Source organism: Ambystoma mexicanum, chromosome 2q (genome assembly GCF_040938575.1).
Source record: "Ambystoma mexicanum isolate Mex_15411 chromosome 2q, UKY_AmexF1_1, whole genome shotgun sequence".
Lineage (NCBI taxonomy): Eukaryota > Metazoa > Chordata > Amphibia > Caudata > Ambystomatidae > Ambystoma > Ambystoma mexicanum.
Genome location: NC_090924.1, coordinates 680,706,202 through 680,723,863, shown reverse-complemented (window position 1 = coordinate 680,723,863; position 17,662 = coordinate 680,706,202). Strand labels below are relative to the sequence as shown.

Below are 17,662 nucleotides of genomic sequence, written 5' to 3'. Positions count from 1 at the left end.
ATCACTCTTCCTCATCACAGTACCACACTAACACCAATTCTCTCTTCCTAGTCACAGTTCCCAACTACCTCACCTCACTCTTACTCATTGCAGTCCCAACTGTACAACTTCAATCTTCCTTGTCACAGCCCCCATTTACCCCACCTCACTCTACCTCATCATTACTACATACGCACACCATTACGAATCCCTTCTTATCCAGTGGACACAAAAAAAGATGACATACTTGATAAAACAGATGCTGCATAGCTGAAGGATAGATATTGATAATAAATGATCTGATAACAGCATGAGAAAATCCTTGAAATACAGTGAAGACCTTTAGTTAAGGGACAGTTAAGGTGAAAAAGTTCAGTGCAACAAACTCTTGAAATTCAATGAAAACACTTTAATTGAAGCACTGTTAAGGTGAAACAAACTGATGCAATAAAACCCTTGAAATTCAGTGAAAACAAATTAGTTGAAGTGACATTAAGGCGCCAGTTTAATGCAACAAAACCCCAGAAATGTAGCAGGTGTTGGAAGCTACCCCACCTCAGCTATGAGCCCCGCATTGCGCAGACCCTGAGCACACTGACGGCATCACTTAAGGCATCAGCAATGATATTACTGGGACAGCAGACCACACTGCAAGTAAGAGAGATGTAAGATTTAAAAAGCGGTACTCTGCATATAATGGGGGTTCATGTGCAAAGCTTGATTGTAGTTTGCATTTAAAAAGACTGCCCATTTACAACCGTGGTCTAGTACTTTTATCACTCTGTTCCAAAACATTGCTGTATGCAAAGAAGACAATTGGGTAGTATAATTATGACTTTGCACCAGACCACCAAAGAATAAAACATGCACGAGAAGGAACAGTTTCTGAAATCATTGTATCCTCATATATCAGACTACTCACTGTCAGTGTAACAAATCAAAAAGTAGGCCTTAACCATGACAAATGGCAAAGCTTAGGACTGGTTACCTGCAAAGGTAAACCATGTTAATAATCACTTTCATGTTGGGGACACATGGTTATCAGACCAGAATAGCTAATGCACTGCACAGACGAAAGTCGTAAGCTGTTTAATGCCAGGGCTTGAAGCCTGCATCCTACTACATGTTTTGGACTATGCATCCATGGTCCCTCACCATTGCCTATGGTGGTAAGAGCTAGTGGAAGGTGTAATGTAAAATCTCTGGAGGTTCAAAGCTTGCAGACCCCCTATGTTTTGAATCTGAAATTGTAGGTTGCTAGCTGCAAGACCAACTTTCTGCAGTTCCCCAACCATCATCTACAATATCTGACAAATGTTTTCAGACCTTCATGAAAGACAGGGTACATTGCATCTGTGCTATATCTTCAAATACAGTGAATCGATTCCCATTCAGCAAAAGGCCATTAGTAAAAAGTAGCAAAGTTACCTCAAAATTGTATACTTCTACTTTGTGGACATCTTGGTGTCTCTTCACCAGACGAGCCACAATGTTGCACACCTCGCTCCAGTTGTCGATGTTCTCGACGATCTGGTTGAAGGCGATCACCACTCGTTTGCCATGGGCCTTTATTACGGGGCTCGTCTGCATCTCTTCCAGAGTCGAGACATCCTTTAGCTTCTTGAAGTAGTTTTTAGTCTTTGGGAAATCTACAAAAAGCCTAAACGTAGAAGATGAAATAAATTAGCAGTTGTTGAATCACAAATATCAATTCGCACAGTGACCCGTCTACAAGGGTAAAACTAGACCACTTTTCTGTCATAGACATTCTGTGATAGACATTGCAGAATAACATAAATGAGTGCTTTGTGCATGGTAGAGGTCATTCCTTAGCCAATCAGAAGACATTCAATAACTGGCCACTTTGGAAATATTCTGAGAGGGGTTCCAGTTACAAGGGCACTATTCCACCTCACCCACTCTCCCCTCACCACACTATGCACTGACAAGGCATACCTGTCAGTAAGTGGAGTGGCATATCACTGTGGAGACCAGAAGTCAGCACGTGCTCCATGTCCTAACAGGGAATGGAAATTGATGGCACACAAAGCTTTGACATTGTGCTCTGATCATCTTGCCCATTCTTCCATCGCTGCCCGTCTCCGTGTCTCTGCACACAGCCTGCCCTGCCCACTCTTGTTGTCCTTCACCAATGTCTGCAATGTTGCAATGTTGCTCAGGGTTCGGGGGCAAGATTGGGCATTCATAGATGCACTGTACCATCAGGCAAACCATTAATACGATGATGGATTCCCCTCAATATGTGTTAAGGTCAAAACAATGTCCTAATAGCATTATTTTCCAGAGGAGCCACCATTATTGCCATTCCAGGCATTTTCAACATTTATATTGGTAAGATATGGAAAATTGAAGCTTGAACTTCACCAAGAGGTCTCTCGGTGCTGGTTTCAACAGAGAGAGTGGGGACTAGAAAGCAGAGAGAGATTGCTTTTGAGATGGTACCCGAAAGATAGAGGATAGGAAAGAGAACGGAAGTGGAATCAAGCTTTTTCCACTGTTGGGCAACAAGCACACAAACACACTGGCCGGCAGATTGAGCGCACCTAAAAAAGCATAAGCCAAATGGCACGTCTTTGACTTATTGAGCCTGATGTGCTTTATTTTCAATTTAATTCTCTCATATTGCATTGAGATGGCCTATTTACCAATTCACTACATACAAGGGCGACACTCTTTCTCTCTTCTCCACGCATGGCCAGTCTACTATGGCTCAAGGTGGGGATATCCTTTGTCAATTTCTCCTTTTGTGTCCCACAGCACTCTTATTGCACACAGCCCATTCCTGACGCCTCCATCAGTGGACTCTGCATTAACCGCTCCAGGCTATCAGCTGGAAGGAGTTCAATATGTTTATATGGTTAGAGGCTCAACTCCCAAGAACTCTTGTGCACATATCAAGAGCATCACGCAACCACAACATCACTTAACATAATATTACCTGACACGAGCAACTGCCTCCATGAAAGTTCTGCTGGCCAATAGGGGAAGCACCCATCCCTTTTTTTGATGACATTTTCTTTTTGTGAAAACGATACATTAGTACCCGGGAAGGGAGGGGTGTGGTGGCCTCCCAGACAATGAGGAGGCTCGGAACGGGGTCCTTACCACACAGGGAAAGACACCGCCCCATGCCTCCTGATAGCTGGAGGCTGCCATCTTTCCTCGCCGGGAACAAAGGTATCCCCTGCCCCTCCCCCTGCCCCTCACCGCTATTACCGTCATATCTACTCCACTCCCTAACCCCACTTAGCTGTGCTGCCCAGTTCCTCGCTGGCACTGGGATCAGTACTATTCCAGGCGTAACTCCACCATGCAGATAGCCACCACTTTTTAAATATTTTTTAATGACCGCCATGGAAAGGGAGAAGTGACTACCTGAAGTCCCGTCTCCTTGATCCATGGCGACCATTGATTTTGCTTTTTTATTTTCTCGAGTTGAGAAATGGTTTACACACCATTTCTCAACACGAGAAAAAATACTATTAGTACCCCAGTACAACGTGCCAGGGTGCTAATAGCAATAGAACCCTCTGAGGGAGCATTACCGGTCGAGTAATGCCTCTGGGGCTACGTTAAAGCCCTCTCTTCGCTCGGGCTTGTAAATCGCTGACCGGTACTGCCCCCCTCTTCGGGTTCTATTGTTTCATTCATCCTAGTGATCACTGTCACTCCTCCGTTATGTTTTCATTTCCCTACATGTTGTGAGTTAAGTCTGTTTTTGTCTCCCTGATTTTCACACTGTTCCAGTTTCCCGCTTCCTTCCTTGACTCATATTTCTTTTGCCTCACAGAACAGGGTCTGGCGCCCACCCGGGGCAAGGTCACAATTCACCTATACCAGTACTTTAAGGCCACTTTGGTGGCGATATGCACAGGCTAAAAGACAAACAACATGAGATCAGTTGGGGCAGTGCCAGCCCTAGCCATGCACTATTTTTATAGTAGAACAGTGCCCTCGCAATTCAGCAGGGAGCCGATACCTTCAGAACTTTCATGTGCCGCATTCCTAAACATTTATCTAAAACATACAAATATTGTAAATTCGAAACATTTCATGCCACAAATCAATATACACTAGAAGAAGACATATAGTTTACACATTATGCAAACTGACTGTTTATTTTTATTAGGTTTCTTACCCGTACCAATTTCTGTAAAAAGGCAAAGAACAGAAACTGAGAGCTCTTCTCCACCTCTTTTACAAACTTTTGCTTCTGGTGGGACACCTTCACTTGACAATTACCAAATTGTTTAGATGGTTAAATGACTTCCCGAGACATTAATGGCATCAGCCTGCACAAGCAGATATCCGCTTAAATACCCAAGCCCCTGTTGCTGTGCTGGGCAGGCTCTCCTACAGTGGAGTCACGTGAGCGTACGCACACCTGACTACACGCAGTCCTGACGATATCATGCTCTTCTATGGCTCTCCATTGGAAAGGATGGACATCCAGATTTGGGTGTGACAAGCAGGGACAGCTTCTGAAACTCACTGTGACTTGCAGTCCAGTATCATCTCCAGAACTGTGATGTGTCCCGGACACAGCTCCCCCCAACTTTCAATAAGGCCCAGCAAATGACCATTGTAACATGTCTTTGTCCATTTAAATAGGACGCTCTTGATGTCTCCTTAAAATAGGAAGCTCTCAATGGGCCTCATTCCGATTACTGCGATAACCCTGCCGGTGCTACTGGCGGGTTGCCACCGGATCCGGAATTAATTACCAGTGCCTGACTTCCCGTTGCCACTGGGCTATTCTAAGTCTGGCGACCGGGAAGTCAGGCACCAGCAATTTCCTTAATTGCAATTCCCATAGAGTCCGAACTCTATGGGACTGGAGACACAGGAGTGCCGGTGCTCCCATGACAAGTCTGCCTACCGTGGCCGCTGTGCCCGGCAGGGTCAGACCTGTCGGGCACAGCGGCTCCGGCAGTCAGACTTGTAGTTTGCCGGTCCGGAAACATATAATGAGGCCCAATGTCTCCTTAAGGTACACCGTAATATTTGGACTATAAGAACTGATGGGGGATTTTTCATCTGAACATGCCCAAATAGCTTTGGTTAGCTACCCAAATCTGTGCCTTTTCTCAAGATAATTAAAGACGAGTCAGAAAATACCCTGACACCCCCGTTTTAAACTCTGTAGTTTACTCACAATTGGCCATGCACAAGATAGGTTTTGCATTCATAGGAGATTCAAATTGTTTATTTCATGCATAATTACTGTCTGCAGGTCTGCACCGAACAATGGCTAGAAGCGGGTGACTTTATAGCGCAGGTTCTTTCGTTGTAAATCTTGATAGCGCAGCTGACTTTTTGGGACTTGTGCTAACTTTCATCATGGTACTTTTAGCCTCCCAATTAGTATGGGAAAAAATAAAACGACAGTCATACTGTGTTTGTTTCAAGTATTTTTCATAAGATTCGTCTGTTTGGTTGGTTGATTATGTGGTGTGTACGATTTAAATTATAGCCGAGAGTGCATTTCACGGAAAAAACATCTTTAAAGGTACAGTCTCAGCGAAATGACAGAGAAAGAAAAAGGATTTCCATCCCTGTTTAGGGGACGGAAATGCAAGTGTAACAGACGCGGTTTAAGTTACTGCTGTCACACTTCAAAAACAAATAATGACAGGGTCAGAAATGTCCCTGCCAAGATTTGCGCCTCTTCCTGCGCCTGTTCAGACCCTCGTTTCTGGCCATTTTAATTTTAAAGCGCATTCTGTTTCTGAATTTGGGATGCGCTTTAAAATGCCCAGAAATACCCCTTATTTGCGCAAATGAGTTAGTTGGGAAAACGGGCCTCTGAATGATCGCATCTAAGATGCTCTCATTCAGAGGCCCTTTGTGAATTGGGCTGCCACTTCTTTGGCCTGAAGCGAGGAGATGCAGGTTTTGCACGCTTGCTTACCTTTTGCCCCGAGGGTCCTCAAATACAATGCAATGGCCACGGGTGAGAAGAGAGAAACTGAGAATGGTAGATTCTACTATCCACAATCCTTTGCTTAGTCCTGTCATTTCAATTGTCACTCTGATATTAATAAATACTAAATTATAGTTCCATGCGGTGTCACAAGACATACTTGCAGCATTATTTTTGCTCCTCCCTTGCACCCTCGTATGCATGGGTTATCCCAGTTGCACGGATCCAATAATTTTTTTACCAGAAAGGAAACTTTGTTTTTCTAGAAATGTTCATTATTTAAGAACAATCCCTGTGCAGAAACAATTCTTGCGGCTGTAATTGTGAGATCGTTGTTGTTTGGGTGACTGGTATTAAAACAGAATTGTAGACAGTTCCACATTTTATGCAGGTTTTAACACAAAAATAGGGCAAAAACCACTGTGCTGGAAGTAGGTTATAGCTCATGAGAATCCAAAGGCCTGTGTAGGCAAGGACCAATGTACAGGAACCCAAAGAGAGGTTGCATGTACTACAAGGCTGTGGTGGAAGGACAGAAAAGGAATAGGATGAATATCTAGCTATCCCTGCCTGTGTGCAATGCCTCCACTAGGTAACGGTGCTGTGCCGCTTACAAACAGAGGATAGAAAAAGAGGTAAAACTAACCACTTCTAAGTAAGTAATGCTTTCAGCCTTGTTGGTCCTATTCCACTCTCTTCCACTATGTGCAGGTGTGTATTGGAAGAGAAGTACTCAATGGTAACTTAAAAATGGTACACCAATGGTCAACTGAAAAAACATCTAGTGGGGTATCAGCCAGTTTATTAGCCACTAGATTGTCTTTCTGGCCAAGGTGGACCCAGGTCTAAAAATGACACAAACACAATGACAGACAATGTTCAACAGAACATTCAACAAAGAAGACACAAAGTCCCATACTCCGTCTTGAAGTGGTGTTAATGTGAGGGTACTGGGCAATTGGTAAAAGGTAAATTCAAACTACATGGTAGGCCCAGTTTGTGCCTCTTGTATGTAGCAACCACCGTCGACCGGTTTCAGTGGCAGAAGTGTGGGTGAGGCCACTTTCATCAGGACAGTCTTCTACTCCCATCAAGCGGTACAGTCAAGGAAAAAATTAGCAACTGACCATGAAACTGACCTAGAAAAACCCTCCCTCGACCCATCGGTCCCAGGGAACTACGGGCCTATCACTACTGTGCCCTTTCTGCTAAAGGTTTTGGACAAAGCAGCTTACCTGCACGTCCAAAAATTAATCGAGGACAATCACCTTCTTGGTTTCTGGCAGTCTGGCTTCCGGCCCAGGCATGGCATGGAAACAGCTTTGCTTGACTTAAAAAATCAAATGGACGACCTAAGATACAAAAGCAAACCTGTGCTCCTTCTTCTCTTGGATCTATCCCCTGTCTTTGATCTCGTGGATAACAAGACCCTTTGCCATCACCTCTCCACCACAGCTAACTTCTCCCCAAGGGCCTGTGCATGGATAACTTCCTTCCTACAGGAAAGAGTGACGCAGGTTTTCTCCGAATCTTCTTGTGCGAACCCTAGTCTCATCAAGTGGGGGGTCCCACAGGGTTCCTGCATAGCTCCCACCCTCTATAATCTCTTTACAAGGCCCCTGTTCAAAATTCTTGACGCACTGGGCATCTCATACACTAACTATGCTGATGACACCCAGGTGCTCATCCCCCTCTCGGGTGATTATTTGTGTGACCTCAACACCCTCAACTCCATCTACTCAATGATCCAATCATGGATGGCAGAAAACTGGTTATGCCTCAACAGTGAGAAGACCGAACCTCTGCTAATAGGATCCCTGTCCACCTTGGGTAAATTGGAAGAACAATACCGCTTCTTTACAGTTGATAACATCCATATCGCTGTCTCCAAAGTCATCAAGACGCTGGGCATTTACATTGAACCTGACCTATCCTTGAATAGACAGGTTAATGCAATAGCCTCTACTTCAGCGTACCACTCCAAACTCCTCAATGCAGCCAGACCCTTCCTATCCCAACTGAATTGCCTCACCCTTGCTAGGGTGATAATTGGGTCAAGGTTGGACTACTGCAATGCCCTCTTTGTTGGCACCTCCCAAAAAAAGCTGGCCAAACTTCAACTAGCACAGAATAATTCCCTGAGGGCTGCAACTGACATCTCAAGGCAGACCACATCTCTGAGGTCAGGAGGAAGGTCCACTGGCTCCCAGTCAAGGAAAGAATGACTTTCAAGACACTAGCCTTGACGCACAAATGCCTTCACGGTCTTGCTCCTCCCTACCTAGCTCAACGAATTGCCCTCCACACCCCATCCAGACCCTCTAGAGCTGCCTATACTAACAGAATCACTGTACCCCTTACCCGCAGAGTGCGGGCGGGCGGTACCAGCTTCCCTAACATGGCAGCCAGTTACTGGAACTCCACCCCCCCCCTTCAGAAGGATGATTGATTCCTATGCAACCTTCAGGAAAGCGATCAAAACCACGTTATTTGTGTGACAATGCACTTGTTCCATATGCTGTTTAACCTTTCATGAACATGTCCTTGATAACTGCAACTAAGCTCTCTTTACTAAGTATTTATGTGCTGGGCCGCATTCATGTAACCCTGAATCAAGCCTGCTTACGTTTCCTCATAGCGCCTCGATGCCCGTGGGCTGTAGTGCGCTCTACAAATACAAAAATAAATGAATAAATAAATGGATTAGTGATAGTGAGTGTGTGCATTTTCGAGGATGGATTAGTAAGTTAGTGTTGGATGGCTGAACTGGTGAGTGCGGCAGGATGGATTATTGACAAAGAGTGAGTGTTAGATGTTAGATAGATGAATGCATATTTTCTATCTAGATGGATTGGTAAGTGAGAGGTGGTTGGGTGCATAACGGTTTAAGATGAAAGGTTCTAGCCACATAGAACAAAGGGCAGTGCATAGAAAAAACAAGTTCTGGTAATCTTTGCAGGATGGATTGGTGAGTTCTGTAATGGATGAAGGGGTAAATACTGGATGGATGCATCGATTGGTTCTCAAAGGAGAGGCTGTGTATTGGATGGTTTGTTGACAGAGTGATTATATAGGCGATGGATGGTTGGACTGGTGAGTGAGAAAGTGAGGTTATTATATAATTGTTCTTTTATAACGTGCTTAATACCAATGAGTGGTTTCTATGTGCGGGATTGGGATTCACACCTGTTTTGCACTGCATTGCCTTGCTTCCAAGATAGCATTGCCCCTGAGCTATCCTTCCTCCACAGGTTGAGAGATGGATGTTTGTGAGCAAGCCTGTGAGCTAGAGATTGATAGTTGGATGTATGGATAGATGGAATGATGATTAAAAGAGGTTGAGTAGTGAATGAATGAATGAATGAATGAATGAATGAACAGTTAATTGAGAGACAGTGATAGATTAATTGGTCAGTGAGAAAGTGAGTGAAAGGCTGAGCAGTAGATGGTGAGTGAGAGGATGAGTAATGGATGAATTGAGAGAGTGAGACAGGGATTGATGGATTGATTTTAAGTGAAAGAGTGAGAGGATGTGTAGGATGAATGAATAGATAAGTGATAGAGCCAATGAATGACATGGTGAGTGTTAAATTAATTTTCTGCGTGAGAGAGTGAATTGAGAATGCATGGATTGGTAAAAGAGTGAGTGCGAGGACAAACGTTGGATGATTGGATGGATCCGTAAGTGAGAAAGTGAGCATTGGATGGATTAGTGAGGGAGAAGAGTGAGTGTGAACGTGAGTGTAGAAATAATAGATGGATGGGTGAGTGAGAGATGGATGGATGGATTGGTGTGTGAGAGATGGATGGATGGATGGATGGATGGATGGATGGATTGGTGAGTGAGAGACAGAGGGAGTGTGCAAGTGTTGGTTGAATGGATGGATTTGTGAGTGAAGGTGAGTGGGGGATAGATGGATGAGTGAGCAAGAGGATGAGGGGTGGATTGATTGGTGAGTTTATGTGAGGACAAGTGTTGGATAGTGCATTGGTAAGAGGGCGAGGTAGCGATGGATTTGTGAGTGAGAGGGTGAAGGTAGAATGATTGGTATTTACAAATGCTGGATGGATAAACTGGTGAGTGAGAGCAAGAGGGTGAGCGAAGGATGAATGGATTGGTAAGCAATAGAGTGAGAAGTTGAGTTTTGGGTCACTGAATTGGTGAGTTAGAGGGTGAATGATGCATTGATGGAGAGGGTATTAGCTGGTTGGAACGATTGGTGAGATTGCAATGTAACTGGGAGCAAAAACAGTCTCTGTAAGAAGCATTGCACATATAGCAGGATGAAGATTTTGTTTAAATCCTGCTGCTCCTAGGATGCTGGTTAGCCAGATGGGTAGAGAGGGTGGAACCCCTGTTGACCCTAATCACCACTCAGCAAAGCTATAAAAAGTCGATTCACACCTCAAGATTTCACAGTTTACAATTGAGTATATCAAGTCCTCATGGGTCCCTCTGAGCCAGGAGGCATACTCTTCTAAAGATGATGTTCTTGGGGGCTGAATGATGGGTACAAATACAGTGCCAGCTTTAGGTCCCCTTTGGCACAACTCCATCAATTACCCCAACTTCTCCCAGTAGACAGCTGAATAGAACCAGAATAAATCAAGAGTCCCGGAAGATGTATGTAACAATTGTGCTGAATTGCCATCTGGCAAGGACGTAGAAGGCCTGGCTTTTTTTATTTTTATTAACCAATACAATGATGTGGGTAATTCCATCTCAGAAAGGGTGACTTGCTAACCAGGGCCCCTTTTACTAAAGTTCCATGCAAAAGCATAGGGCCCCCTGTGCCCTGCTGAATCAGGAACCTAATTGCAGTGCCTGCACACCAGTGGCACAGATCAGGTACAGGTCACAGGTGCCCTCTTGACAACTGCAGTGACAGCCCAGTCACCACAACTTAGGGGCTGCATTTAAAAAATGCAACCCTGTTTAACTATGAGGATCCTATCCTGGTGGAAGGTTAATCTGTAAATATAAAACCATACATGAGTTTGAGGTATGGTGACTAACATCTCTCATAATTATCCAAGTCACTTCAATTTAGCAATGCACATGGGTCAGCCCGGAGAACCCAGCTCAGTTGTGGGAGGTTTGTATGTATCCCCCAGCCATGCTGTCCCTGCTTCTCTTAGCAAGACTACAGCCTTGGGGGTTTCCTGCCCCTCTTTGATCCTTTGTGAGGTCAGGTTTCACCCTTTCCAGTAAGACAGACACTCCACATGAAGCTGTCTTGAGAACAGGAATCAAAGGGGCACACTCACTCACAAAAGGACTAGACTCACGCCAGGGTGCTGCATACAAGAGGGGCCTTTAATGCAATTGACAAGGGAAGGGGGTGGGATTAATGTAGACCGTTGGAAGCTACAACCACCAGGAGGAAGGTTCCACCATCTTGTTTTCTCTCAGTATCTCTCTTCCTTCCCACCCTTCCACTCCCTTTAACACAAAGCACTTTATGTGTGATGTTAGAAGGCCGAGCAGGGAGTCGAACAGGGATTGGACGCTTAAGGCAGGCTTTCTTTTATGCAATCTCCTGTAGACTTTTGCCTTTAAAAGAAGGAGTCTCACACTCCTTCTTTGAATCATCTTTGACCTTCAACCATTGTAGAAGATATTGTGTGGCCCCTGTTGGAAGAGCAGTAATATCCAAAGTCCTCCAGTTGTGAGATGAAGACAGGTGTACCAAGGATAAGGACGCAGTGAGCCATGATTCAAGTGCATTTAACATCGTTCAAACAAACAGAGCCCTCCCAAGTGGCCTTTGGCACCCACTGATCTTCGAACTGCAGTACAGCCTATTTAAACAAGTTTGCTGCCGCCCCACGCCAGCTGAAGTGTGTCATTGCCTCAGCTCGAACAAAGAAGAATCGCTGCGCCTGCAATGCTCGAACTGCCATTCGAAACGCTAACCTCTTCAGTCTTTTCACCGCCAATCCAATCAATGATCAAACTTACTCTGGTGTTCTCACCGAACTGCATCCTTTCAGCACAGCATCGAATTGACTAGCCTGCTCATCCCGTCACTAACCGGTATGCTGCTGCACCATCAAACTGAACCTAGTTACACCCACCATTCGCATCACTCAAACATTGCTTTGAACCACAGCCTTCTTCAGTTTGGCCACAACTCAACATCTGCTTGCCACTGGAGTACTGCAACTGCCGCATTTTGAACCAAATCGAACCACTGAACAGCGCTGAGAAATCTGGTTCACCGTTGTCAAACCACCAAGACACTGCAAAGGTATTACTGCATGATGACTGCCTGCCTAGTCTTTTTTGGGCTGTAGAGACTGGCAAGGTCACTTTAATCCCTTTTTTCAAGAACATATTGTTTACGAGAACATTTCAGTTTTTATTGCTCTCCCCCCACCCGCTGTCTCATTACCCAGAGTGTTGCATCGCGCTATCTTGCATATGTTTTTTTTAGTGGTTTCAATTTAATTATTTTTGCATATGCTGTGTTTAATTAAAGCATATATATTTGTATAGAATCTTGATTGGACATTCCTATAGTTTGGACTGTTCTATTTCACTGTTTGGGTTGCTACTGTTTCACATTCACACCTCTCATGACAGTATAGCCTTCCCTCTGTCCATGTTTCCACAAAAGGTGAAGGAAAGATATCTCTCAACCTTGCCTGTCTTACCTCTATGATTGCTCCACTTACCCTTATACTCCTGCAGGGCAGAAGTCAATTGGTCAGAGCAGGGAATGCAGGAAAAAGGGTAAGCAGGGAGCACAAACCAGGGGTATAATCAGAGATTGTGAAGGAATGGATGAGAGCAGCAGGCAGGAGGTGCCTGTATTTCTGTATTCTTTTTGTATTTTATTTGTCATTTATATAGCGCCCTACATCAAAGCGCTGAACAAAAACACTTACAGTACAATATAACCAATTCTCAACTTAAGACTGGAGTAGGTACATTTTAAGAGAAGTGCGAAATAGAGAGTAGGAAACAAGAGCAGAACCGTGACTTTGACCTGGGAGGGTGTATGCTGCACTACACAGCTAGCAAGCCATTTTCATTTCCCCTATGCGACCACCTTCTTGCGAATATACTGCACAATGTAAATTGAAAGGGTCAGAAAACAAGAGCAGTCTCCACAGCTCTCACAGCGATCACTGGTTACTCTCTCTTGACACTTTATGCCACAGCCTAATTGAGGATTAAAGCGGCAGGTGTGACAAATCAATCTCCTCACTCTACCCATCATACCACTGACACATCTGCAGAATGGCACCAAAACTCCTAGCTCCCTCTTTACCATACTGTGCTGTACTTGCATACGTTTGAAGTGCACAGTAAATCAGATGCTGTGAGCGTGGAAAGTAATGTAATTTTCTAACGACACAATTGATGGTTCAAATCGGAATACTCAGCCCAGGAGTAGAAGCAGATATAGATGGGCACCCACAGCCCTCCTGCACCACCACAAAATTCTGCCAACATAGAACCGCATCCAAGAATCCCCAGTGTGCGGTGATGCAGCAGTATGTGCTGCACTGTGATGCTGCCTCACTGAACAAATTGGATGGGAGGCCTGCCGCATCTGAGCTCACTCTCAGAAAGGCTGGGTGACCAATGAAGGAGACATTCCTTAGCTTACTGTTGCGGTCCTGCGCTCTCCGCAAGAGAAATCACTTCAGACACCATGCTCCTAGTGCCTTGGTGGCGGCTCAGGGATAGAGAGCACCACCAGGACGTTTAGCCAAAATGCCCACAAAATATTTTTTTGAATGCGTGATTTGGTTCCGAATTTTCGAACGGCCGAAAAGTTCAAACAGATCACGCATTCGCCGCTGGGACTGCGGGGGTGTCCCCCGCACCCTTGCTCACTATATTGTGAGTGGAGGTTGTGGGGGTGTCCCCCGCAGCAATCCCAAAAATAAAAGGGCGGCGGGGGCTATTTTCACTATACTGTGAGCTAGGTTTGCAGGGGTGTCCCCCGCAGCTGTCCCGCAGTCCCCCAATCAACAAAAAAATAAAGAAAAAGGCTGCAGGATCTGCAGTGGTGTCCCCTGCAATGCCCCGCGCACAACACTATGCAGTATAGTCAGCGGGGGTTGCGGGGGACACCCCGCAGCTGTCCCGCAGTCACAAAACAAAGCTGCGGGGCTGCAGGGGTGTCCCCTGCAACGTCTTGCTCACTATACTATACAGTGTAGTGAGCAGGGGTTGCGGGGGACATCCCCGCAGCTGACCCAAAGAAAAAAAAAAGGAAAGGACCCTGCAGCACCAGTTCCTGATCATGGAAGTGAAAGAGAACAGGCATCGTAGGGACAGGGCGAGATAGAATGCAAGGTAAGTTAGGGGGAGGTGGTGTTTGGGCACATTGGGAATGTTCAGGGGAGCAAAGACCGAAGATTATTTGTTCGAAATAATCTTCGGTCGTTTCTCCCTCAACGTTTCCACCGTGGTAAAACAACCCCAAATCCCACCAAGGACCACATCTGCAGGCAGGCCGCAGGGCATGATTGCCGGTGACATCATTGCCCTCACGGTAAGCTGTGCAGTGTTGATGCCATCAAGCACATGCGCTCTGGCCTGGAATGTCTCAAAACAACCATGGTAGAAGCTATCAGCGCTTTTCAACTGTTCTCAGAAGAGTTCACTGTCCCCGTCCCCATCGCCTTGATTCTGTCTGCTTGGCCCCTGGTTTATTGGACCTCCTTCTTGTATCCCCACATTTGGGTACAGCGTTTTGGTTGGTTTCTGCCTTCCTGGTGTTCTGGACTCAATTTTGTTTCATTGATTGATCTTGCAGATTAGCTCCTCTTGATTTTGTTTGTTTCTTTGTATTTTTCCTACCACCCGGACTTTACAAGGGTTTCTACTTCCTTTTTTGTTCTATAGATTCTGGACCATGGCCCTAATATAGTTGGGAAAGAAGACTGGACTCTTGGAAAGTTTCCCTAACATAGTTGGGAGAGAAGAGCAAAGTTGTGTTTTCTTACTGCCTTGTTCTGTGCTCTAGCACCTTCCAGCGTCCCTTGTGCTATATGGAATTACCATTAATGACCAAATAACCAGACAGACTCAGAAAATATGGTAAAATACTACTTTATTATCATTTCAATAAGCAGGGCAAACTGACGAACAATGAACTGATGCTTGCACAATCACACACAAACTTGATTATACACAGGTTATAAACCCCAATATGCATCACCTATGACATTATCCTACGTGGCAAAGTGTAAAACCTATTGAAGGGAAGGATTGGTTAGGGGAACATATGTATCTATGGGATACATAGGGGTTAGTACATCATTGGCTGCCCCTTATCTGTACGGCATGTCTTGAACTACCTCTAAATACATATAATACTGATTATAGCAAAGAAAATGGCAGTGGTTGGTCTATGCAACATTGTATACCATGTTGCCTCATAGACCCTCTGATTGGTTGACATGCACACCCAACCTTGGACATTCGGCTCACCAGCAGCACGTAGGCAAAACATCAGATTATTTCCCACTTTCCCAATTAATCCATCATCTCTCATCAGTCCAAATATAAGCCAAAGTTTCCCATATGTAGTTGACCTTGGAGCCTGCTCTCTGTTTTAGGTAATTCGAGGGAGTGTAAGCACACAACTATCTTCATCCAAAGCTTAATGAATAGCCCTTGTTTTTGACTTCTGAATCACATGTGAAGAGACCGTAAATTTGTCAATTCGACCTCTTATTTACTGCTATTTGATTTCATTATACTGGGTGTTCTTGCTCTTCTTGGCCTCTAGAGACTTGCTCACTCCATCTTTTATAGACCTTATTCATTGTTAATTGTCCAATACTTGGGTATTGCAAAAGTGTTCTTCTTCTTTAATCGAAGAGAAATATGTCTTACTACACACATGGTTGATCCGCCTGCCTCCCTTTAAGGCTTGCAATTATTCCTTAAAATAGCATCCTTGATGTTAGGCCAGCATAGACTCCACTTTACTTTGCACACAAAGCTATTTCACCAACCTCTCCTGACTCTACTTCCATGGTCTGTTTCTGAGGTAGCTGGATGGAGTCGTAACACGAGCCGGCGTCCATTTTCCTATCATGGCGATCCTAACCACGTTACAGTTTCCTCTTTGGCAAGCTTCGAAATGTCTCATCTACCTTGCCTTACTGCGTATTTACACTTATTGGTCAGCAAGTTTCATTATCTTCTTTGTATATATGGTTACTTTATCATTTCGTACATGGTTCTCTTGTCACTGCACTTGCATCATCACTCTAAAGTATTTTCATATAATTTCTGTATATCCTCATATATCTTGTTGATGACATCACTCTGCCCTCGTCAAATTTCACTCAGCACTACACCGTGTCCAATGGTGCGTGCCGACATCCTTTCACTCTTTCAGTACGACGGTACATTTGATATGGTTTCCTGAGTGCATATCTTCTCTCATACACTCGATGTGGTATAGGGACAACACATGGGGTCCCACATACAGCTCTTCTCCTGCTGTTGCAGTATGACGGCAGTGAGTGGACAGGAGATAGGGAAAACGCATCCACCTGCTCCTCTCGTTTCTTTTCTGGAAGTCTATGGTACTGGTTTCTTCATGTCCTCTAGAAACTAGGTTTCTTTCTCCTTTTCCCATGCTGGATTTGATTTTGGTCCCATTTCAGCCTAGGAAGGGTCTTGGATCCACCTTCCACCCTATCTTTTATTTTATTAGCTTGTGTGGTACTGTCAAAAGAAAGGTCTATCACCCACCACCAGGGCACTCATTGGGCCCCAGCCATAACCCATTGTAAAGCCTTTCTGGGGTGATAGATGGAGGGGACTGCAGATACCATCACGGCTTTCAGGTGGTAGCAGCGTTATGTGTGGACGTTACAGCCGCAGAGGCGACTATCAACCAATGTCTAGATGCTATTCAGAGCAGCACCCACGCCCTGCCTCCAGATCCAGAATTCTCTCCCGATCCTTCTCTTGCATGTTCCTCAAATCGGGCCACACAGTTGCCTGCTCCCCTTTCAGTGGTTCTGCCTCAGTCTTGTCCCTTAGAACTCCCGGGAAAGATTCCTTGGAGATCCCACATGTTAACATACTTTCATTAAAGAGTGAAAACTTCTTTTTCTTTGCAACCCAGCGACTTTTCCGGACTCCATCACCAACGTGGCCTTTGTCTCATCTAGAATGGCTTGTGGCTACCTCTGCAAATCCTCTGTTGGAAGAAAACAGCCCTGTATTATTTGACTTTGACACCCTAATCACTGCCATGGGGCGTGTCTTTGACACTAGGTACAAGGCCCAATCCCAAGTCCTGGAGTTATTAGAACTCCAGAAGGGTTCACAAGGTTTGTTGCACTAATTCACTGAAACCTCTTGGCCTGAAGCCAAACGAGCAGCCTTGTTCTGTAGAGGCCTGTCAGAGTCACATGGATACCTTGTCGGTCTTCCCAAACTTACCTGGTACTTAGCCTGACTTGTTAGATGTAGGTTTACAAATCAACACACTCCTATAAGGGCATAAGGATGAGAGGCGCCAGGGTCTATACATACGAAGATGAGATCTTACACACCCTGAAGAGGGGACAACGGAAGCACCAGAGCCCATGAAAATCAGTCTAGTCAGGGGCCGTTATCCCCACAGAAATGTTGATCGAATACGTATCTCTGATCCCTGCTATTATTGTGTAAAAGCTGGACACTACATATGTACTGTACGACCAGACCAAAATGGCAGCTGGAAAACTCCAAGACGCAGCCTGAGAAGC

The 17,662-nt window shown here is 45.0% G+C and overlaps 1 protein-coding gene across 1 annotated transcript in view; it reads right to left on the bottom strand.

Annotated features, from left to right (window-relative positions):
- Window positions 1-17,662, bottom strand: part of LOC138569674 (cytoglobin-2-like) — a 373,829-nt gene that overhangs the window by 104,043 nt on the left and 252,124 nt on the right. Inside the window, exon 2 of the mRNA XM_069647862.1 lies at window positions 1,408-1,639. Within this exon, the coding sequence (XP_069503963.1) occupies window positions 1,408-1,639 (232 nt within the window). The remainder of the gene's footprint in view (window positions 1-1,407; window positions 1,640-17,662) is intronic.